The sequence below is a fragment of the Canis lupus genome, chromosome 15 (genome assembly GCF_011100685.1).
Source record: "Canis lupus familiaris isolate Mischka breed German Shepherd chromosome 15, alternate assembly UU_Cfam_GSD_1.0, whole genome shotgun sequence".
NCBI lineage: Eukaryota > Metazoa > Chordata > Mammalia > Carnivora > Canidae > Canis > Canis lupus.
This window is the reverse complement of record NC_049236.1, coordinates 44,514,450-44,538,058: the sequence shown is the minus strand read 5'-3', so window position 1 is coordinate 44,538,058 and position 23,609 is coordinate 44,514,450. Positions and strand designations below refer to the sequence as shown.

The following is a 23,609-nucleotide window of genomic DNA, read 5'->3' as shown; positions in this document are numbered from 1 at the left end:
GCAGGGCAGGATGGCATTTTCAAGTGTAACAAAAGGGAGCATGGAATTTCCCTTTTTAAAGGCCACAAACATTTTCGTATATTATACAGCTTCCAGGATAGCAAATAACAGAAATAAAAGTAAACGATATCTTAGAAATTGGTTTCTATATTATAACCAGTGGTCCAATAACCACATAAACAGGACAAAGGGGAGGGAGTTCCAATGCTTTTTATGACTATATTTGTGACATTTAAAAGTAATTCAAACTTGAGAAGAAATGCATAGCTAAGTTGATGGCTAACAAAAGCCACCCTTTTGCCACCTTCTTCATAATGCAAGGTGCATATGCTCCACCGCCACCTACACTGTGCCACAAATGATAGGTTTGTCATTCCTTGTAATAGTTTACTAAGAGAAATTATGAAATTCTTTCTCTGGAAGATTCTAAAAACAGGTTTTCATCCAGTTTAATGATTGTCCTTTCTAAAACTAGGTGAATTGACTGGATAATCTTTTGGTTTCTCCTGGCCCTCATATAAGATGCCACTAACAGTATGCCACTAACAGAAATCCTTTTAAAAAATTATGGAATGTTTGCTAAAATAATACTCAATACTTTAAAAATATTTTATTTATTTATTTATTCATGAGAGACAAGAGAAGCAGAGACATAGGCAGAGTGCAGGGAGGCTGATGCAGGACCTGATCTAAGGACCTTGGGATCATGGCCTGAGCCAAAGGCAGATGCTCAATCAGTGAGCCACCCAGGCATCCCCAATACTCAAGTAATTTAATTCCAGATAAGAGGGTAACAGTGAAAACTGACATACTATGTAAAATATTCTAAAGGATTCAGAATAGTATAGGTTTGGAGTTTCTGGGAAGAAATTTGTGCAATGGAGAAATTTTATGGTTAGAAGTAATTTTATTCAGATGTACATACTTATACCTATCATCAAACAGTATAAAATATATTTAAAGATTAACTATAGCAGGAACTTTAAAGAGAATTATAAAACATCACAAGAGCATGATGGTAATTGTAAGACCACGAGAGAAAATTCAACTTATATATAAGATTTGTACAGCTTCAAGTATTTGTAACTAAAATAATAATAATAGCAAGCAGTCTCTGGATACTCCCCATGTACCATCACAGTAGCAAAATGATTCTCCTGAGTTATCTCATTTATCCTCATCAAACCTATAAAGTTAACATGTCAATTCCCTTTTAGCAGGGAAGAAACTAAAACTTAGAGGTAGGTTATTTGTCTAAACTTAAACAGCTAATAAACAACTGATTTAGGTTTAAAGTTTAAACCCACACAGTCCAACCCCAGAACCCAACCCCTTATTACTGTGCCATGCTTCCTCTGGAACACAAAACTTGTTCCTCCTTATCAGGAGTAAGATAGATTTTTAAGATGCTACTGTGAAGTCCAATGACCAAGAAGGAAGAGAAGCAAAAGACTTTGATCATTTCAAACTGAATAACTCTTGAATCACTGGGACCTCACTTGGGTCTTTTGAGGGTTTACTCCAACTCTTAGGGATTAATGGGCCTCATTATTTGAAGCTGATTTCCCCTAATTCCCTTCAGGCTCTGCTACCTATTATGGGGGTGGGGGTGGTGCACAAGTCTAGACAAGTAGACTTTAAAATTGTGTTCACATCACTACACATCCCATTTGTTTTGTTACTCATGTACATGCCCATTTCAGAAATTCCTAGAATAGTCTGGTACACTAAGTATCAGTCATGACTTTCACCTCTTAGAAACCCATTATGTATGATTCTGGCCTGAAGTAAGAATTCAGAAATGTGGTCAGTCTTGCTTACATTTTCTCTGGATACTCAAGAGAATACTGAATCAAAGAAAACATCTGAAGGTACATGAGCTTTCCCCATTCTCTTCAGCTTTCTCAGCTAGTGACTGATGAGAAGGAACTATCCTACCAGCTACCATGGGTATAAGAAGAGAAAGAAGTGGAAATCAGTAACATACAAGAGGCCCCTTATAAATACTGCCGACGGCCTGAACTTTGCCAGCCATATCCAATGTTCTTCAACTTTTTAAGCATGGTTCACAAACGAGGCCAAGGGCACCACAAAAGAATTACCAAAAACATAAGCATTCAAGTGACTGTTAATATTAAAATACTTTATGAAATGATAGATAAAGTCATTGTATAGGATAAACTCCATTAGTCTCTGCTTTTAAAAGTTTTCAACAACATGTCTGCTGCTAGTCCTGGGGACAGGGCCCCACTGAGCACCTTTTGTTCCAGAAGAGGAATCTGTTCCCGGACGGTGGGATGGGTCCTGAAATGTTCTAACACACTTTCCTGAATGAGATTCCACATCCACACTTTCTGCTGCCTCTGTCGTTTGGCCATCAGCTCTCCACTGGCAAGCATGAGGTCCCAGAACTCTTTCATTTTATCCCACATTTCAGTGATCCCCTCTCCACTTCTGGCAGAGATACGAATTACCTATTGAAAAGTTAAGAAACCAAAACTGTTTTACTTAAAACGGTAGGAAACATCTTCATAGGGACTCTGGTATCTGCCAATTGAGTCTTACGGTGTATGAAAATAGGTAAGTGAAAACTGAGACATTTTATCACTGTGTCAAGTAAAATATACCCAGAAATAGACTGAGGTCACTTACTATGATTACTAATATGTGCAGAAACAAGATACTGATTTCAGAGCAAAATTTTTAGCCCAAGGGTTAATTTGACTTAGGATTGCTCAGCTGGTCTTCAGAGGAAGTGTAGATGAATTGTGGGAGGATCACGAGGATGATGAGGGCAATGCTGGGTAGGTCTGAGTGCTAGAAAATGAAACAAAGTTGGGAAAATAGCCCCATTCCCTGTGTCAGAGTTCCCTGATTCAGCAAGTGCTAAGAGCCAAGCACCCCACACCTGCACCAGCACAGACTCACAGGCAAGATGGCCCCATACCCAGTGTAGACAACATGACTGTGGGGAGCGGACAATAAGAGAGGTCATTGCTGTTCTCATGCTAGTGACTACAGCTTACTCTCTAATTACTGTGTCCTCCTGCACAGAAAGCTGCCCACATCAGTGTTATCATACCATTTATTACAGAACTTTTCTTTTTTTTTCTTACTGAAGATAGCACCCAGCAAGCATAATGGGAAGGGAAGCTATCACATCAAAAGCTTCTTCTCTCCTACTCAAACTCTAATATAGATAATCAAATCACTAATTGCTCCATAATCTTAAGAATGGTTCCTTTCAGAATGGATTTGCTATCACTTCCTAATGGCTCAAGTCAAGCATTAAGTAACCTAATCTATCTCCTTGCATCTAGTTTTTGACACCTAGCGGTTGAAGGATTATATTTAAAATCATGACTACCTGTGCTGGTTTTGTCATAATTTTTAAAGTTGTAACCTCACATCCAAGCAAACAAAGATGGATTATATATCTAGCCTGGGCCTCACATCCTCTCCTAACCTTGTGCACAGTCCACTCAGGCTGAGAAATGCGGAACGGAATGCAAACTGACCTTTGGTCTCCAGACTTCTGAACGTTTGCGGAGTAACTTCAGTGCACTCACGTACTCTGCTTGGATCCTTCGAGCCGGCACAATCAAGTCTCCATCAGATTTAGTTATAGCCACCAGGTCTGCCATCTCAATTATACCTCTTTTGATACCCTGAAGTGAAAAAGACAGTCATGTGTCAGAAATACTTCATTTAATTATAGCAAAAAATGGGACACCAGTCAATGCTAAGATTTCGAGAGTCACACACTTCATTAGCTAACTTTTCCTCGGCAACTGGCCAAGCCTTGGGTACCAGGAATCACGATTACTAAGTTACTAAAAAGTACCAGTTGTTGGGATTATGGAAGTCATCTATACTCTCTCTTCCATATTTAGAGACTAACATGTTAAAATACATTCACGATTCCAGTAAATATACCATCAAGACACAACCTGAATGAGTGGCAGGAGACAATTCCAATTGTCTCGTGATGGATTCCATCTGGGGGGCGGGGGCGGGGGTGGGGAGCTACCCTGCAGAATGCAAAACCATCCAGCATCAAGTGCTTAGAAAGAAAAGACACCCATCGCTAACATCTGCATTTCCATAAACAAAGTCTTTGAAGTTTTCCTTCACGTTTAAAATTTTTTTTCAGTTTTTATTTGAGGAAAAATGACCCTATAGCTAAAAATGCCCCAATCTCTGTACTACAAACACCTATACTGCAGTGGTCTCTTTTGGTTGGAGCTCTCCATGTACTCCATTCACTCCCAGCTGCAGTAGAAAAATCTAAGCTGTATGATTAGCTCAAGGTCATAAATTCTTTTTTTTTAAAGATTTATTTTATTTATTTATGATAGACATAGAGAGAGAAAGAGGCAGAGACATAGCTGGAGGGAGAAGCAGGCTCCATGCCGGGAGCCCGACACGGGACTCGATCCCGGGACTCCAGGACCGCGCCCTGGGCCAAAGGCAGGCGCTAAACCGCTGAGCCACCCAGGGATCCCCTAGGTCATAAATTCTTTAAGTTGGGAAGAAACATAGAGAATCTGCCTTTGACTTAGCTATTTTAGCCAATATGAAATATGCTATTTCTTTTCCTACATTAACAGCAACTTATTTTACAGAAACACAACACTGGAAATTTGTACTTTCAGAGATGTATACTTTGTGTTTTGGAAGGAGAAAAAGTCAACATAATCACCTGCAATTCATCTCCTCCCGCTGGTGGCAGCAGTAAAACAAACATGTCAACCATATCAGCAACAGCAAACTCCGACTGGCCCACACCTGAAATTGTAAATCACAACTATATACTAAAATATTCATAGTGATTAGACTTTCTCAACTACCTTGACCATCATTTCATTCACTCGTACTCATGGTCACACACTCAAGCAGATCCCACTTTAAACACCCCACCTCTGAAGAATTTATTAAATGCACTGCCTTCCCTATGAGAAGCCCTGTGACCATCTCTCCTCTCTCCCTCACTTAACCTAGACCATGCCTGTCAAGACATTCAGCTTTCTGGTCTTGTCATCGTCTTAGGAACCCTGCAGACCCCCACCCACCCAGGGGTCAGTCCAACTCCCTGTGTTCTCTCCTCTGTAAGTATGCTGGAGAAATGGCCGAGAAGAGGCACCACCACAGGGCCATGGCATCTACCATCTGCCACCCACCCTGCACCGCCTGGTCAAAGCAATGCCCATGAGCGCCTTCAGTCAGCTGCTTTCCAGACGCTTGTCACAGTGCCATGACCTCCCCCACAAGGAGGATCATGGCACCCACTTGCCAGTGAAATAAAGGTGAGGGCTCCCTCAGCTTCTCCCTCTGCCCCTCCACAGACAAGCAGGTTCCAATACCAGCTCTGCTCCCTGGCACCTCTCAGGTCTCTGAGGATTAGCCTCTCCTTCCCTCCCACTTCCTCTGGGCACTTGCTCTGCTTTGTCTTTGACCTCTCCTCAGTCCCCCAGTTCTTGTCTCTTCAGCACCTCATAGGAACTGTGCTCATGTCTTTTCCATCCGAAAACTAAACAAGACAAGAAAAAAGCAGGACAAAACTCACAACCTCCTCCAATTATCACCATATTTCTCACTTTCTCTTTATAGCGAAGTATCCAGGAAAAAAAAAATCAATGTATGTTCATTACTTCACATTAATTTCAATCCACTTAAATCTGATTTCCACATCACCTGCTACACTGAAACTCCTCTCAAAATTCTGTCCTTTGTTGGGTTGGCAGAGACTTCTAGTTGTCCAGCCCATATTTATTCTTCCCCATTTCCTAACCCCGGCGTTGTGAGGAGCACCTACACACCAGGTGAAAGCCCACATCACCAGACCCCAGTTCATCTAAAGATGATTAATGAGTGAAAACAGAAGTCACTAGATGGGAGGTATACACCTCCTCTGCAGGCCCTGGTCCCCTCCCTCTGAGTCTCCCTCTTCCCCCCTCCTCCTCCTGCCTGCAATGCAGATGTGACTGTCAGAGCCCCAAGAGCAATCCTGAGGATGGAAACTAAGTGCTAAGAATGGGGAGCAGGGACAGAAGCCAGAGACACTGAGGGTACGGTAGAACCACCGGGCCTGCTTGGGACTACTTGCCTGTACATTTCTGGTCTCCAGCCCCACCTCTCTTTACCCTCTATGCACCTCCATACTCTACACACCAAGTATCCTGAGCAAACCATGGTTCTGTAAAGGGGCCGTCTCCTCCACTTTCTCTATTTAACTCCAATTCCTCCTTCAACACTAAGTTCAACTGTCACCTCCTCCTGGAAGTCTTCCCTGATCCCTCAAACCTGAGTCAGGTTGTATCACAAACATTTATCACTCAGTAACAGGAGACTGTCTTTCCATAAGCAGGTAGATTTCTTGGGGTTTCCATTTCAGTATTTTCATTGTGTATAACTATGTACTAGGGATATAAAGATGAAATAAAACATGGCCCTGAATTAAAGAGATACCCAACTACATGAATTTTCTCAGCAAATATTGTAGACATGTGAAATGTACTTAAACAAAACAGGAATTAAGTATTGTTTCCAATGGTTACAGTACTCCTCTGGCACTTACAACATACCACTCTGTATAACAGTTCTCCAGATACATGGCTGTTCTTTTAAGGTCAGGATTATAGCCTGTATTTTTATATCTCCTATAGAATCCAAGCTACCTTTAGTAAATATATGGTGAGTGAACACAATGTTGTTAGTTACCACTTATCTTTATATAGCATTTGTTATAATAGTATTTAATTGTTATGAAATAGAAAATCACACTCACCTACGGTTTCAATAAGAATGATGTCATATCCCCCTCCTTCACACAATAGAATAGCTTCATTTGTGGTCCTTGTCACACCTCCTAAAGTACCTCTAGTAGGAGATGGCCTGATGTATGCATTCATATCTCTTGATAACTCAGTCATTCGGGTTTTATCACCTAAGAGTGATCCTAAAACAGAGAGTTACATTTTATAATCATGGAACACCTATAAGGGCCAATTGTCAGCCAATTCCCAGGTTAAGTGCTTTATGACATTCTTCCCAAAACCTCAAAATTATTTCATATTATTGAGCTTTGGTGCAACACTGAGTATGTGATGCCAAAGTAATCATTTATAACATTTCAAGCCCCTCAAAATTTGTAATGGTTTTCCACTGACTAGAGGTTCCAGTCTGGATTCTTTAGCCTACCACGAAAGGCCCTCAGGATGCAGCCCTACCTTACCTGTCCAATTTCAGCTTCCACAGTCCCCAAACCAATCTTCCATTCAGCCAAGATGGTTTCTTTACTGTCATCTTAACATTGTTATCTTTATGGTTTTCAACAGGGGATGAGTTTGCCCCCAGAGGAAACCTGGCAATGACTAGCGAGATTTTTACTTGTCGTAACTGGAGGTAGGATGCTACTGGTATCTGGTGGGTAGAGGGCAAGGCTAAACATCCTTCAGTGTCAGGAAGCTGCCCCAAACAAGAATGCCATTTGTGCCAAGGCTGAGAAATTTTGCTTTAATATAAGCTCCCTGCCCATGGAATCATGCCTTACAGATTGTGTAATGAGTGCTTGTTCACTGTAGGCACTGAATATAATGCCTCCTATGGAATAAAACTAGTGATGTTCCAGGGCTTAGTTCAGTATTTTGGCAAATATCACTCCTTGCAAATTCTAGAAGACTAAAAGACCTGGAACTATTGAAATTACCTCAAACTTTTACTTTCCTTTAGCCATATAACAACATTTGAAGGTATAGTGCTATTCTAACTTGGATTTTAATTTTCCACTCTGCCTAAGAGCTAAGTTTTCCACATAAAGTTGATGCTAAACATTGAGAAGTCCCTCACAGATAGATATGATCTCTCCCCTCATGGTTCCAGTTTAGAGTTCTTATAGGTTCTAATTCTAGAGAGCATACATCTACCACATATCTCAACTACCTTATTTATTCCACACAAAACTTTTTTCTAAAGTCATTTCCTACATGAAATCATCTTTGTGTAAGTCAACAATCTGCCAAAGCTGTACTTGAAATTATTATCTGATAGATCCTAATATACAGAACTAAACATTATGAAATTACTCTCTCCTCTAATGGTCTCGGCCAATGAGTACAAAACTGTCTGTTGTAGACTGCCGGGGTGGTTTCAAAGCTCCTGCAAAGGGTCTGTGAATCCAAAGCACAACAAGGACTGATTCCAGGCCAAAAAAGTAATACTTCTCAACTTTAGCATCATGCTGTATTTCAAATATATGGTACTGGAGCAATAATAGAAATGTAGAAACTTAGAGTGTTTCTACATAAAATAAAATTTTATTTTATGGTTAACATTTTTATTATAGTGAATCAAAAATTGTGCATATTCTCAGTTAAAGTTCTCAATAGGTGGTAACAGAAATTGTTGTCTGCCTCTCTACTGACCTAAAGCCCTTGAAATATGATCATATCATCTCTATTTTATTTTTAGCAATAAACCCATAGTATGTAAAGCAAACACTTCCACTAAATGCCCTGTATTTTCCCCTCACAACACACATTATGTTGTAGTGGCCTGTGTTTACATGTCTGAATCCCTCATTAGATATAAACCTTTAGAAGGCCAAGAGGACTGTGTCTCAGTCACCATCACACAAGACAGTGCCTTCTTGGTACAGTGCCTTGTCCATAGTAGACATTCAAATACTTGTTAAATGAGGAACTGCAATGTGAGAGGGGTAAGGGAAGCAAGTTTCCTGAATATTCATATAGTATGCTTGATATTTTCCTGAAATGATCCTTTGAGGAAACTAAGTTCATTCATTTTCTCTCTGATGAGCTGCAATTTAAACTTTGAGTGACTGTGTCCCCTCAAACCAGTTACATAGTTGCTGAGCCCTAGAAGGGACACACCAAGGTAAGTGCTGGAGGGAGAAGAGTGGTGTATTACATGGTCCCTCTAAGAGCTTTGTTTCACTGAACATGTAATGTGAACAGGTGACAAGTTATAAAAGGCAGTAAGATACTCTTTTAAGCTTAAGAGATGTTACGACAATATAAGAAAAAAGTGATTGAGGACATGGACCCATTTTCTGAACTATGTAGGGGCTGATACAGCCAGGAAAAAAAACAACGAAGGGAAGAGGGGCCTAGTGTCAGCTGAATAGACACAGAGTTGAAATTGGCTTTTGATTTTTAACTTCTGGCCCCCTTTTCCTAGTTCTCTAAGAAGTCCCCAGCTTCCTCCTGGACTACCCACAAACTAAGGAGCCCAAGGCCCCAATCTCTGCCTCGCCCCCTAAAACTCTCTCCTTTCAGTGAGACCAAACTCAGCTGGAGGTTAGAAGTCACGGGACTGTGCAAATTCCCATTAAATTATGTAACAGGGAGCCTGATGAGCCCCTACTCTGCAATTTAAAAAGAATCAGCAATACTTACCACCACTAGTACAAGAAGAAGGGTCCACAGCTAGTACAGATAATTTGTGGCCTCTCTCAGTAAGCATTTTTCCAAAATACTCTATAAAGGTTGATTTTCCAGCACCAGGGGGCCCAGACAATCCTATGTTAGAGAGAAACCTAATTTAATGAAAGGAATGAGATCAGCACTATGATAAGTTCTATTCAAATATTAGATTACTTTCTATTTCTCATAATGTATTGAAGCCATCATTAAAGTATTTTAACATTTCCTAAACGAAAAACCATTTATCGAAGTTCCTGAGTAATAGGAATATAGGAAGAAAACAATTCTGAGTTCCATATGTTCTTCAAATTCACTTTGTAAAAATATGATTTGCCTTTTTACAATAACATAGATCTTTTTGGACAGACTTCATTGCCTATGTTGTTAATGTGCTGAATTCCCACATTTCATCATGATCAGTGATTATTCCACCTACCCCATTGCTGTACACTTTATCTCCCCATCAGAAAAACAACTCACTACTCTAGAAATTCCCAGTGATTGCAAAAATAATTTTCTATTTATGAAAGATAATTTTTCTTCATCTTACCCATACTCAAAATATAGGATATAAGCTGAATCCTGAAAAAATTAGTCTTAAGAAAGGCAGAAAATTTTTCTGCTTGGAGAGTTCACAGAGCATGGCAGCTAAGAGCACCACACCCTGGAGCCAGGTGGCCAGTTTTGGTTCTAGCACTGCCTCTTATGCGCTATGTAATCCTGGTGAAGTTACTTAACCACTCTGTACCTGACTACACTCTGCAATAAAACGCATACGATAGTACAATAGTACGTATCTCTTCAGGATGCTGTAAGAATTAGATGAGCTGATATTTGCCACGTTTAGATTAAATATACAGCATTATATATACAGAATTTAAGCATTTAATTGTAATTATATTCCAAAGTATGTGTATGTCATAGGTATGCTTGGCTCCTTTCTGTAATTTTCAGGGCAGGTCTCTTTCTTAAACATCTTTATGGGTGAGGAACAAACATTTGTTACTTGTATCTATGATGGTGATAAAATAGCTACAATAAAGACAGGTTTATCTGGCCTCATAAGACCAAAATGAAAGAACCAGAATAGCAATGAAAATTTGTGAGTTACTAGTTAGTTACTGTTGAGTTGCTGGTTAACTCTGTATATTTCTGGGATGTTTTCTCTTCAAATATCCTTTAAATGTAATAAGTAAACACTCTGTCATAACTGGAATTTCTCTTTGGGAGTCTGCTATTTTGTCTGTCTACACAATACATAAAGATTAACAACAGTCAACACAGTACTCTCGAAATGAGAGTTCCTTCAGGACAGAAGAATAGGATGTATGAACAATATAGACTAGTACCAGATATGTTGGTGAACTCTTTTTGAAATGATCTTTAATGATTTATACCCTGTTACCCTAAAATTAGAAGGTTTTAATCCCATATCTTCAATAAACTAAGATATATGTCTAATATAATGACAGTCAATTTTTAAGTGTATTTACTCAATCCTCACAAAATTTCTGCACTTTGTCTACCATTTCAAGTTCTTTTCAGTGGGAAGGTTGGTTGGAATCACCTACTTTGCCATCATGAAAAGCTCTCATTCCACCCAAACATATCTAAATTGTTTAAAAATGCACAATTAAAAAATATATAACAAGCTTATTTGCAATCATGGAACCTCATCAATTGTTCAAGAAATCAAGTGAACATCTCATATTTTTAGACAGCAAATGAATATGGTCTCTCCTTTAAAACACATTTTGGTATTGAGATGGCTGGGCTTAGAGTCAAGCAACTCCAAGAAACTTTAACAAAAAGTACCTGAAAGAAGTGAGACTTGCTGTAGGGAGACTAATAAAACACCTAAGAAGTAGAATTTTGAAATGTGGGGGATCCCTGGGTGGCGCAGCGGTTTGGCGTCTGCTTTTGGCCCAGGGCGCGATCCTGGAGACCCGGGATCGAATCCCACATCGGGCTCCCGGTGCATGGAGCCTGCTTCTCCCTCTGCCTATGTCTCTACCTCTCTCTCTCTCTGTGTGACTATCATAAATAAATAAAAATTAAAAAAAAAAAAAGAATTTTGAAATGTGGTAAGGATAATTATACTTGATATAAATACAAAAAAAAAGGCATTCACTTCAGACCATCAAGCAGAAGGACTACCAAGAGAAAGCAGTAAACCAGTTAACAGTTACTCATATGCATATTCTATTCTGGGAGCCACAGATTCTTGCCAAAATAGGAGTCTTATATTATTCTCTTAAAATATAGAGCCTTGGTTCAAATGACCATGATATTTTCCCCTCAACATAAAAAGACTAATATTTGGGGAAAAGGGGGTGGGGAGCATTTAAAATCCAGCCCAAAATTCTGGAAAGAAAAAAAGAATTTCCATTAGATTACAAAATGTTTAGACTTATTTTAAAGCAGAAAATTTAGAAAAATAGTTACTGAACGGACCGAAAGGAAAATAAAAAAAAGAAGACTGACCCACTCGAAATGCTAGTGGTTTTCCTTTATTTATTTGTTCTCGCTCTCTGTGGTAGACTAATACTTTCTGAAGAAGCACCTGAGCTAACTCTTTTTTCCTCTTGTGGGTTGATTCTATAAGAGTTATGGCCTCTGCTAAGCAGGCCCTGTGCCCTTGGATTAAACCGGTATAAAGTTTATCCACAAATCTTTGTTCTTTATCAGAAAGTTCTTCCGTGTGTTCCTTTAAGGTTGTTTGTACACATAATTTTCTCTTTAAACCATTTGACAGCAGTATCCATTCTGTACAATGGAGTCTGAGAGAATTAAATGGCCCAGCACAAGGGAGTCCTGATCCGAGATGAGTACTTGAGTGAAAGATGAAGTGGTAACGACGGAAAGGTGTTCTTAAAAGGCCTTTTAGGAAACGCTGGTGAGAATGCTGCAGTAGCATGGGAATATTCATTTTGTTTGTAACCGCAGAAACACTGGATGTTTTTTGGCTCAATGTGATTTGTGACTCCCTAGAAGAAAGAAAAACGTAGTTTTTGCCAATTCAATATACAATTAAGATACTGAAGTTAGTAAAACTGCAAGCTTAGTGTTTTCCCTATATTCTAAACACACATAATCAAGCTTCTGGGCAGTACATATGGGTGAAAATTTCTTACCAAATCTAAGAGAAGATCTCTACCCCCCAACCACCACTGACAGTTAATATTCAGAGGAGCCCAAATGATGGATTATTGCTCTACGGTGAAATACAAGGTACATTAAAATTTTCTTCTAGGGGATCCCTGGGTGGCGCAGTGGTTTAGCGCCTGCCTGTGGCCCAGGGCGCGATCCTGGAGACCCAGGATCGAATCCCATGTCGGGCTCCCGGTGCATGGAGCCTGCTTCTCCATCTGCCTGTGTCTCTGCCTCTCTCTCTCTCTCTCTCACTGTGTGCCTATCATAAATAAATAAAATTAAAAAAAAAATACTTTAAAATTTTCTTCTAAACAAAAAATAATATTAAAAAAATCCTGTTAGGGTGGAAATTTTATGTCATGCTTATTTTCTTCTGTCTACAGACTTAACAATTTCCTCAGGTCAAATACATCCTATTTTGCATTCTAAAGGTAAAAAAAAAATCCTCCGATGCTAGCCTTTTATTCTTTTTCTACAAAAAAACAATAAAAAAAGTGAATAGTAGTGTAGACACTTGCGGCATAAGTTTAGATAAATGTATGTATTCAATGGGCTCACCCTAGAACACAGATATATGCAAATAATGGCCTAACATAAGCACACCATTACCACCCCCACCCCACCCCCGGGCCTTCATGTGAAAAGAACTGTGAGGTTTGAATGGGAACTATATCAGTGTATTTCTAAGTTTGGCTCAAACTGCCTGGTGCGTACGAAAAATGCATATTCCCAGGTCCAGGCATCACAATCTCTGTAGGTAAAAAAGCACACTGAAGTCTGAACCACTATGGAATTAGATGAGGAAGCTTTACATAGACTTACTGATACTCTCCATTTCAAACCATATTCCACAGTGAAGCTGACAGTACATGGAAAGTCGGGAAAGTGCAGAGGTTATGAGCCTTGGCCACTGTGAGTCTCTGCCAACTTAAGCTACCACGATATGACCACCTTGTGCCTCAGCATCCTCTTGAGTTAACAAAACAGGTAAAGAGAAGAGGATGGCTATGAAAATGAATTCAGTTAATTCATGCACAAAACCTCAAGTAAAAAGCCTGGAACAGTGCCTAGCATAGAGTAGGACCTCAATAAACATTAGCTTTTATTATTATTATACCAATTTATAAGACATTAGTACAAATTAGGTAATAGACCTAGCTTCCAGTGGCAAACTAGAATTTACATACAAATGATACATATGGCCTACCAAATTTGGGTTTACAATTATTTGAAAATTTTGATTTTTCAACTACCTTATAGCAGAATGAAATAAATTACCATATTGCTCCAAAGTACATCTCTAAATTGTATTTCAAGGCCAATCAGCATGAAATTAATTTTACTAAATAAATTCTAATAGGAAAAAGAAGACATATTTTAAGTTTTCTATTGTTAGAACTACAACTGCTCATTATTTTTCCATGGGGGGGGGGCAAAGGGGCATTAGGACTTCTATTTTTACAAAATTAATCTTATTCTAAAAGGACAGTTTATGGAAAACCTAGTAAAACCAGTCCTAAAAAAATTTAAAAACATCCTTCATGCAAACATACAAAAAGACATCTAAAAGAAGAGAGTTAAGAGGGGCTCTATCTTGGAAACTCTCTTTAAGCACACTTCTCAACAATACCACTGCCATTCCTACAGACTGGAAGCTCATAAGGAAGAACTGTTATTTTTACTCAACCACTCACTATTTTCTGAGCATATACTGCTTTTCAGGTCCCATACTAGGTTTAAGAAAAATAATCATGGGGATCCCTGGGTGGCTCAGTGGTTCAGCGCCTGCCTTTGGCCCAGGGCGTGATCCTGGAGACCCGGGATCGAGTCCCACGTCGGGCTCCCAGCATGGAGCCTGCTTCTCCCTCTGCCTGTGTCTCTGCCTCTCTCTCTCTCTATCATGAATAAAAAAAAAAAAAAAAAAAGGAATAATAATCATGACAGTGTTAGTGTTGGTGGTGACAATGATATTTTACTATGGTCCAGTCATTTTACTAGGACCTTTTATATTAGGTTCCTAAGGCTGCTGTAACAAATTACCACAAACTGGGTGGTTTAAAACAACAGAAATTTATTCTCTCACTGTTCTGGAAGCTGGAAGTCAGCAATCAAAGTGCTAGCAGGCCTGCACTCTCTATGAAAGCTCTAGGGGAAGACTCTTCCTGTCCCTCCTAGCTCCTGGAGGCTCCTGGTGTTCCGTGACTCACAGCCGCACAACTGCAATCTCTGCCTCTGGCTTTCATATGGTCTTCTATCCTCTGTGTCTCTCCTCTGTGTGAAGATTTGTCACTGAATTGGATCCACACAGATAATCCAGGATGATTTCATCTCAAGATCCTTAACTTAGGGGCACCTGGGTGGCTCAATCAGTTAAGCATTGACTCTTGATTTTGGCTCAGGTCATGATCTCAGAGTCGTGAGACTGAGCCCCAAGACAGGCTCTGTCTGGACATGAAACCTGCTTGAGATTCTCCCTCTCCCTCTGCACACCCCTGGTTGCACACACTCGAAAGAAAAAGAAAAAGAAAAGAAAAAGAAAAAGAAAAAGAAAAGAAAAGAAAAGAAAAAGAAAAGAAAAGAAAGAAAGAAAGAAAGAAAGAAAAGAGAGAAAGAAAAGAGAGAAAGGAAGGAAAAAGAAAGAAGAAAGAAAGAAAGAAAGAAAGAAAGAAAGAAAGAAAGAAAGAAAGAAAGAAAGAAAGATCCTTAACTTAAATATCATCTGTAAAACCTCTTTTTCCAAATATAAGTCATATTCACAAGTTCCAAGGATTAGGACATGGGTATATCTTTTTGAAGACCACCATTCAATCTACTACACCTTCTAAGGCGAACTGTCTTATTATATTACTCTAAATGACATAATCCCAGCACTTCATCTCACTTTATTCTCCCAGACAATTCTATGCTGACATTTATTATTATGATGATTTATTCTCATTTAATAAGGGAGGGAAAGCAAGAGTGAGTTAGGTGACTAATGTCATAGACAATGGGAGGGCCAGGACTGACTATGGCATTTTTTTCTTAACAAATTATTTTAGGATCAAAGAAAAGTCCTCTAGCTAAAAGGTAAAGAGATATTACTAATCCTGCCCTTCCCAAAGCAAGTAAAAAACATTTTTTTTTTTTAAGTGTGTAGTGAGGGGCACCTGGGTGGCTCAGTCGGCTAAGCATCTGACTCTTGGTTTTGGCTCAGGTCATGATCTCATGGGTCATGAAATCAAGCTCAGTGGGGAGTCTAATTGAGATTGTCTCCCTCAGCTCCTTCCCCCCCCCCAAAATAAATAAACTTAAAAAAAAGTGTGCAGTGTGGTGGCATTAGAAGAGCCAAAGAACACAGAAGAGGAAATGCTGACCAAGATACAGAACATTCTTACTACCAAACCTAGACCTACCCTCCCTTAGGGAGAGATGCTATCTATGTGGTCTAAGAAAAAAATTTTTTTAACTATTTAAAATATGCCCTTTAATTAACAAATCTTACCATGACTATCTCGTTACCCAACATAGTTATGATCAAAAAACAGCAAAGTAATATGCTGAGAGAGAGAGGGAGAAAGAAACAAGATTATAAAGCATTCATTCAATGAATATTTGAGCATTTACCATGTGTCATGCAATAGTCTAGCACTGGGGATACAACAAAGATCAAAACAGAACAAAGTTCTTACCCTCCTGAAGCTAACATAGTAAGGGAAGAGAGACAACAGACATATAAATAAGGAGGCCAGTGTGGCTAGACGTGAATAAGCAAGGGGGAAAGCATAAGAGAGAAAGCCAAAGAGGGGGTTAGATATATAGCCACAGATATGACTGGAAGAACTTTGACTTTGAACAAGAAGGGAAGCAAGAGGACAAAGAAGAACCTGATCTGACTTCTGTTATAAAAAGATCTGATGGGGATGCAAGAACAGAAATGGGAAGACCAGCTAAGAGATGACTGCAATACTGCACATGAGAACTGATGAGGACATGGATCAGGTGGGGCTGGTGTTAAATCAGATTCTGGATGAATTCTAAAGGATCTGCTAATAAATGAGATGTGGGATGGAAGAGAAAGGATTTAGCACAGGTTTTACCCTGAGCCACAGCAAAGATGGAGTTGCCCTGTCATGAGCTGGGGAAGACTGATGCCTACCAAACTGCCAAGTGGGATCCTAAGTGGGAAATTGCATTACTAGTGTAAGAAAGAGGTCAGAGCTTAAGTGTAAATTTGAGAATCATTAATATTTAGGTGTTAATTAAATCTATAAGACCAAATGAGATTAGCAGAAGAGTGGCTAGAGATAAAGAGGTGTTACACCATTTTTCATAAAATTTTACACACACATGCACAGATATCCCTATGTCAAAATGTTAACTTCGTCTGTAGCTAAATGGTATTATAGTGCTTATATGTTGTTTTTTTAGCTAATCATATTTTTCTGTATAGGCAAAATAATGATCCCTCCCCCCAAAGATGTCCATGTCTTAACAAAGGGCTACTAATGCCTTGGTTTTAGCCCAGTAAAACCCTTGTCAGACTTCTGACCTACAGAACTGTAAGATGATAAATTTGTGTTATTTTACGCCACTAAGTTTGTGGTTATTTGTTATAGCAGCAAAAGAAAACTAATACAATTGCTATTGTAAAAAAAATCTTTTTAAAAGATAAAACAAAATTTGTATACTTTTAATAAGAAATATCTAATAACTACTCATGATTTAATTTTACTTCTAATAACTACTCATGATTTAATTTTACTTCTGTATCTGTAACCTGTAACTTGCTTCCTTCTGTATTGAGATTTCTTCATAATGTGAGAATCAAACTTGATGAGTCCTTAATTTAAACAGTTACTATGACTATCAGCATTACATTAAATATATATTTATGTCAGTTTCTAAATTAGACATAAAATTAGCATATATACTTTAAAAACCTAGTAAAAAGAATTATGTACAAGGTGAAAAAAGTGATAATCATGTTTTAGCTATGCTTCTATGCACATTCTATCAGAATCATCACATTAAGATATGAAGTTCAACAGTACTCTGAAATAATGGGATACACATGGGCTAGTAATCATTTTGAGCATGGCAGCTTTAAAAAAAGTCTTTATGCTATAACAAAAATTAGGTGTCTAGGATGCTTATCTTCCACTTTTTTGCCTGACAAAGTCCTACTCAGTTCAAATATCACGTCTTCTAAGACACATCTACCCCTACCTTTCCCAGGCAATCAACTGTTCCATTTGCAAAGCTCCACAGCCTTTTATTCATCTTGTTTTCTAATTTATCCACTTACAGATCTCTCCCCACTAATTTTATCCCTCAGCCCAGCTGATCCTCCTAAAGAAAAGACAGTATTTTTTTATGTTTCCTCAGAATCCAGCATAGTAATGTGTTAAATTTTTTTCAAGGTTCCTGTTCCCAATCAAAGCACCGTTGACATCTAATGTTCCAAAACAGAAAAACAGAAAGATAAGTTTGTAAGGAATCAAGACCTAGTAACGAGATTTACTAGATGAAAATATGTCCACTTATAATAATGCAAGCAAACAGTAGTCTCTAAATGAGATGAAAAAATTGTCTAATAAATAGTACGCAGGTTGCTCTAACAGAAGAGTTATTTCTTACAACAATGTAATCGAAGTCTTTCTCAGAAAATCCGTGCTGACAAGCTCATGGTTTATATTGCAGGGTTTAGCACAAATTGGGATTGTGAAGTGGTCTGCTCTTTGATGCCAATACAAATCTTAAAAGGCCTTAAAAAAAAAAAAAGAGCCAGGAAAAGGATGACATCATTTGCTAAAACCAAAAAGCTATCCAGATGTATATAATCCAAGGTTTTTACACCTTCAAATCTCTCCATGGAGGCTGATTTTCTTGATGCCCCCAAACCTTCTGGACCATGGGAATGGCAAAGCAGCAGCTACCTTTCACTGACCATTTATCATGTGTGAGATATTTTTGCATACATTTCTTCAGCTGAGCCTCACAACAGTACACACGATTCTCTTTTACAGGTGAGGCTCAGTCAAGTTACACTGATTGACCAAGGCCTCACAACGAGCGGCAGAATTTGGGAGAAATGACAGATTTTAAAAATCCAGATGTATATGAGAGAAGTGGTGTAATATTGCACCAAGGGAATACCAAATAACATTTAAATATGGAATGAGGGATGCCTGGGTGGCTCAGTGGTTGAGCTTCTGCCTTCAGCTCAGGGCTGATCTCGGAGTCCCAGGATTGAGTCCCATATCGGGCTCCTTGCATGGAGCCTGCTTCTCCTGTCTCTGCCTCACTCTCTGCCTCTCTCTTTGCCTCTCTGTCTCTCATGAATAAGTAAATAAAATCTTAAAAAAAAAAAAAAGGAATGATTATGGCAAACTGTCTTCTTCATTTTGTTTCTCTTTTCTTTGCTTAGGCCAAAATGAAAAATTGGTTTACATTTTCTGGGCAAACCTTACCAGCAGGACATCCCAATAGTGTATTAGTTGACAGAACAACCAAATTTCTACAGTTTTAAAATGTTTTTCACTCCAGAGAATAATTCACTTTTGACAATCAAGGGCATAACATGTAACTCATCCTTGTATGAACAACTCTTATAACATGTCACCGACAGAAAAAACTAGACTACTGGAGTGGCAAAATCATCGAGGTAGGGAGAAAGACCTCCCATCTACTTGTGTAACTAAGCACCTTTTCCTGCTTTCTTATGGAAAGACATTTTAAAACTTAGCCAAAAATCAAATCAAACAGTTTCAATGAATTTTCATGATTCCTGAGAATCATGGAGGTCTCATCCTATAATTTTAAGCTCAGTACTACCTAAATACATGAGAAATTTCACATTTACAACATTGAGTAAGATCCCTCAAAGCCTTGCCATTCTTAATAAACCAGGATGTTAATTTATTAATATACAATGAAAAATATGAAGTAGGCAAAAACAATAAAACGAGTAGGTGAGTGAACCCCTCTCAGGGAAAAAGGTTCGATATGGACGGCAGCATTTAAGATTCACATTTGTTTTCCTCCAATATCTCTTTTTAAATTTTCTTTTTTCTTTCTTTTTTTTTTTTTTTTTGACAGAGAATGAGAGAGAGAGAGAGAGAGAGAGACCAAGTGTTGGGTGGGCTGGGGGGAGGGCAGACAGAGAGAATCTTAAGCAGGCTATACACCCAGCATAATGCCTGAAGTGGGGCTTGATCTCACCACTCCGAGATTATGCCATGAGCTGAAATTAAAAGTCAGAGGCTTAACCCATTGAGTCAACCAGGTGCCCCTCCGATACCTTTTATATCCATTTCCTCCTTCTCCACCTCCTTCCCATATTTCTCTACTCTAAAGGCTTTCAAGGGATCCCTGGGTGGCGCAGCGGTTTGGCGCCTGCCTTTGGCCCAGGGCGCGATCCTGGAGACCCAGGATCGAATCCCACATCAGGCTCCCGGTGCTGCTTCTCCCTCTGCCTGTGTCTCTGCCTCTCTCTCTCTCTCTCTCTCTCTCTCTGTGACTATCATAAATAAATAAAAATTAAAAAAAATAAATAAATAAAGGCTTTCAAGCTATGATCAATGGCCATAGGAAGAAATGTGCTTACATCAGTCAACACATAGGAACATAAGTGAAAGAAAGTTTCACAAAACATTTCTTATTGTTAGTATATGTGATACATTCTAATATTATATTTCTATTCTGTATTTTATTTTTTATTATTTTTTATTTTTTAAAGATTATTTATTATTTATTCATGAGAGACACAGAGAGAGAGAGAGAGAGAGAGGCAGAGACACAGAGGGAGAAGCAGGCTCCTTCAGGGAGCCTGACGTGGCACTCAATCCCAGGTCTCCAGGATCACACCCTGGGGTGAAGATGGCGCTAAACCACTGATCCACCTGAGCTGCCCATCTATTCTGTATTTTAAAATGCAGATTGCAAACTACCACAGGCGCAACATTAGGTTTGAAAAACCCTGATCTACTCCAGCTACCTCTATGACCATTATTAATTCACCTTCCATATTACCACTTATCATAAAATGTAAATTTATTTTAATCCTCTGCTTAAAATACATTTAGCTTAAAATACCTTTGCCTTATCTGTAAAAAAAATAGTTTTTCTTTAATTCAGCCATTCATTTATTCAGCAGCTATTTATTGAGAACCTACTGACACACTAGGCGCTGTGCTATACATTGGTGTATGGATCCAACATAGGTCCTAACATCATAAAGTTTACCATCCAGTGAAGACAGTTATTACAAAAACATTACATACTCTTTAGGAGTGCTCTTATCTACCTTTCCAATTTAATTCATTTTCCTCCTTCACTTTTACCGCATTGCTGTCACTATTCTGATTTGCACACAGGTCCCAGAAAAAAACATACTCTTTGCCCATTGTCCGTGATGTTCTTTCTGATTGGAATGCCCTTCTCTCCTTTAATCATCTCACAGATTCTTCTTCAGCCTTCAAGAACTAAGGTCTTGAAACTAGAAACAATGCTCCCCCTTCCCATGCCCTTTCAATTGTCACTCCTATCTCTTGTCATCATGTATAGGTCACATCCCTCTACTCTAATATTGGTCACATTGTTTTGAGTTGTTCGTCCCGCCTGCACTATGGGTTATCTTTGTACCCACAGCATAGTTTATTGGTCATAGAATGAATTAACGTATACTATAATTGTGCTTGGATCAATAACTCCATTATGCTGATTATTCAATGTTTGAAAACATACATTTTTCTAGATTTTACAGTAAATATATATTTATTTTAAGGACTTTCTTTTTAAAGTCTTATTTCAATATATGGATGTTTTCCTTCATTAAAAATTTGCTCAGCAGCAGCCAGTCTAACTTGGGATATTTGTCTTGACATTGATCCAATGAATATTCTCAATTTCAATAACTACTCTGGCAAGAAAAAGCATACAGGATTTCCAAAATCAATACATTAGGTCAGTGTCTGCAGCAAAGCACAGTTCATACAGGCAATACAGTGTTACACCATGTGTTTCCATTTCTCAATGCTAATCATTTTTGATTTGAAGATAAACTGTCAGATGCCAATAATCTGTTTCCCATTTCCCACCATCCCCCACAGAAGATTTTACACTGTCCTTTTCAAATAATCTCAGGAAATTTTAGTAGAGTAGAATGACTTTTTTAACAAGCAACCTTTAAATAGGTCATTGTTATATAAGAGTAGTACCAAATACATACTGAACTCATCAGGGAATATTCTAAGGTTCTCTGTCCACTCTACCTTTTATTACTTTTCCAGTTAAGACTCAGATTTCCCAATTTCCACTTTTAGGTTTCAATCTGTTGGAGAAATCTCTATTTTTCTAAATTTCATCACCATTAAACATTTTCATTCACTCCCATTGCTATCACTTAAGTTCAAATCCAAAATGGTCTCAGGGGAGCCCTATGTGTGATCTGCCTATGAGGGACTCACATGCCCACATGGTAATAGTCAGCTGAGGGGCAAATGTTTCAGGTACTCACCAGTCCTTTCCATGCTAAATACACGTTTTCTTTAGACATCTTCAAATATCTCAAGTTGAGATTTAGATTTCTTGTGATCATCTAAACTTTCATGTTTCTTTTGCCTCTAATAGCAGCCCTTAAAATAGCTGAGTTGTTCCTTTATAAAAATTCTTATTACCTTGAACACAAAACGGTATTAAGTGTTTACCAGTAAAAGAGTATTTTGGACCTTGCAGATGACCCCGAAATGATTAAGAATCTTCACAGGCGTCCTGGAAACTTGGGTTTTCTACCAACTTGGAAAAGCTACAGCAATCTATTCGTTTTCCAAAGTATACGTATTAGGGCACAGCTCTTAAGAAAGGTAATATAATAAGAAATTGTATGCCCTTGCTGCTTAGATGCTCTTTCATTTGCTAAAGACAAATATAAATTTGAATACGGCACGACTGCTGGAAAGGACTTCGCCTCTCCAGAGTACCTGACAAAGCCTAGATTCTCTTTGCGACTTTCAGTTTGAGCCCTACTTTTACACCCTGGATTTTTTTTTTAATACTAAATTTATTTTTTATTGGTGTTCAATTTGCCAACATACAGAATAACACCCAGTGCTCATCCCGTCAAGTGCCCCCCCCCAGTGCCCGTCACCCAGTCACCCCCCCACCCCCCGCCCTCCTCCCCTTCCACCACCTCTAGTTCGTTTCCCAGAGTTAGGAGCCTCTCATGTTCTGTCTCCCTTTCTGATATTTCCCACACATTTCTTCTCCCTTCCCTTCTATTCCCTTTCACTATTATTTATATTCCCCAAATGAATGAGACCATATAATGTTTGTCCTTCTCCGACTGACTTACTTCACTCAGCATAATACCCTCCAGGTCCATCCACATCAATGTAAATGGTGGGTATTTGCCATTTCTAAGGGCTGAGGAATATTCCATTGTATACATAGACCACAGCTTCTTTATCCATCATCTTTCGATGGACACCGAGGCTCCTTCCACAGTGTGGCTATCGTGGCCATCGCTGCTAGAAACATCGGGGTGCACCCTGGACTTTATTCCATAGAAGGGGAGTTTTAATTTCATTCTTTGGTAGTAGCTACGCTGCTCCGCCTTTCTCCGATCCATTCTCTGCCTACCCACCCGCCAGCTCTGGCAGCGGAGGGACCAACACCCTTTCCAAAAGCCTCCTTACTGTGGCAGAACGGTACGCTCACAGACCTGCCTACAATGATGTAGATCTTAAATCACAGCGTCCAGAACGTTTCCTTTTCAAGGAAAAAAAGCATCGAAACTTCTCTGTGGAACCCCTTTTGCCGGCGCCTGCCAGTGGGCGTCATACCCCGCATTCCCAGGAGCACCCAACTTAGTAATATTCTCCTTTTCCCTCCCCCGCCCCAAATCCTCCAGGGGGCGCCCCCGACGCCGGGGTGGGCCCCCTACAGCAGCCCGAGGCGGCAGCCCAGCCCCGGCTCCGGACTCACCCGCCCGAGGCCGCGGAAGCGCAGCCCGCCCCGCCCCTTCCGCCGCAC

At 39.2% G+C, this 23,609-nt stretch overlaps 1 protein-coding gene and 1 long non-coding RNA gene across 9 annotated transcripts in view; one reads left to right on the top strand and one right to left on the bottom strand.

Moving 5' to 3' along the window:
* LOC111090076 overlaps window positions 1-4,965 on the top strand; it is a 16,640-nt gene extending 11,675 nt beyond the window's left edge. For 2 of the 3 annotated variants that reach the window (XR_005370803.1, XR_005370802.1), the window contains exons 4-5: window positions 3,478-3,635; window positions 4,626-4,965. This is a non-coding gene — a long non-coding RNA (uncharacterized LOC111090076). The remainder of the gene's footprint in view (window positions 1-3,477; window positions 3,636-4,625) is intronic. The other variant, XR_005370804.1, reaches the window with a different exon arrangement.
* MMAA (metabolism of cobalamin associated A) lies at window positions 886-23,609 on the bottom strand. Of its 6 annotated transcripts, none has more exons than XM_038558921.1 (8): window positions 23,299-23,555; window positions 22,096-22,255; window positions 11,928-12,430; window positions 9,417-9,539; window positions 6,788-6,958; window positions 4,703-4,788; window positions 3,519-3,668; window positions 886-2,474 (listed from the first exon to the last, which is right to left on the bottom strand). In XM_038558921.1, the coding sequence occupies exons 3-8, from the start codon at window positions 12,370-12,372 to the stop codon at window positions 2,187-2,189; spliced, it is 1,263 nt and encodes a 420-aa protein (XP_038414849.1). In that variant the 5' UTR covers window positions 12,373-12,430; window positions 22,096-22,255; window positions 23,299-23,555; the 3' UTR covers window positions 886-2,186. The 6 variants fall into 6 exon arrangements, 5 of the variants coding, with proteins under 5 accessions (XP_038414849.1, XP_038414850.1, XP_038414848.1 ...); XR_005370755.1 differs by lacking the exon at window positions 22,096-22,255 and adding an exon at window positions 2,653-2,817 and having other exon boundaries at window positions 2,333-2,474; XM_038558922.1 differs by lacking the exons at window positions 22,096-22,255; window positions 23,299-23,555 and adding an exon at window positions 23,562-23,609.

Excerpts from the sequence above, each read along its gene's own strand:
- MMAA (XM_038558922.1), bottom strand. The coding sequence starts at position 12,372 with ATGAATATTCCCATGCTACTGCAGCATTCTCACCAGCGTTTCCTAAAA. Across the intron at positions 6,959-9,416 it reads TTCTTCTTGTACTAGTGGTG|GATCACTCTTAGGTGATAAA; the intron begins GTAAGTATTGCT and ends TCTCTGTTTTAG. Across the intron at positions 2,475-3,518 it reads CAGAAGTCTGGAGACCAAAG|GTAATTCGTATCTCTGCCAG; the intron begins GTCAGTTTGCAT and ends ACTTTTCAATAG.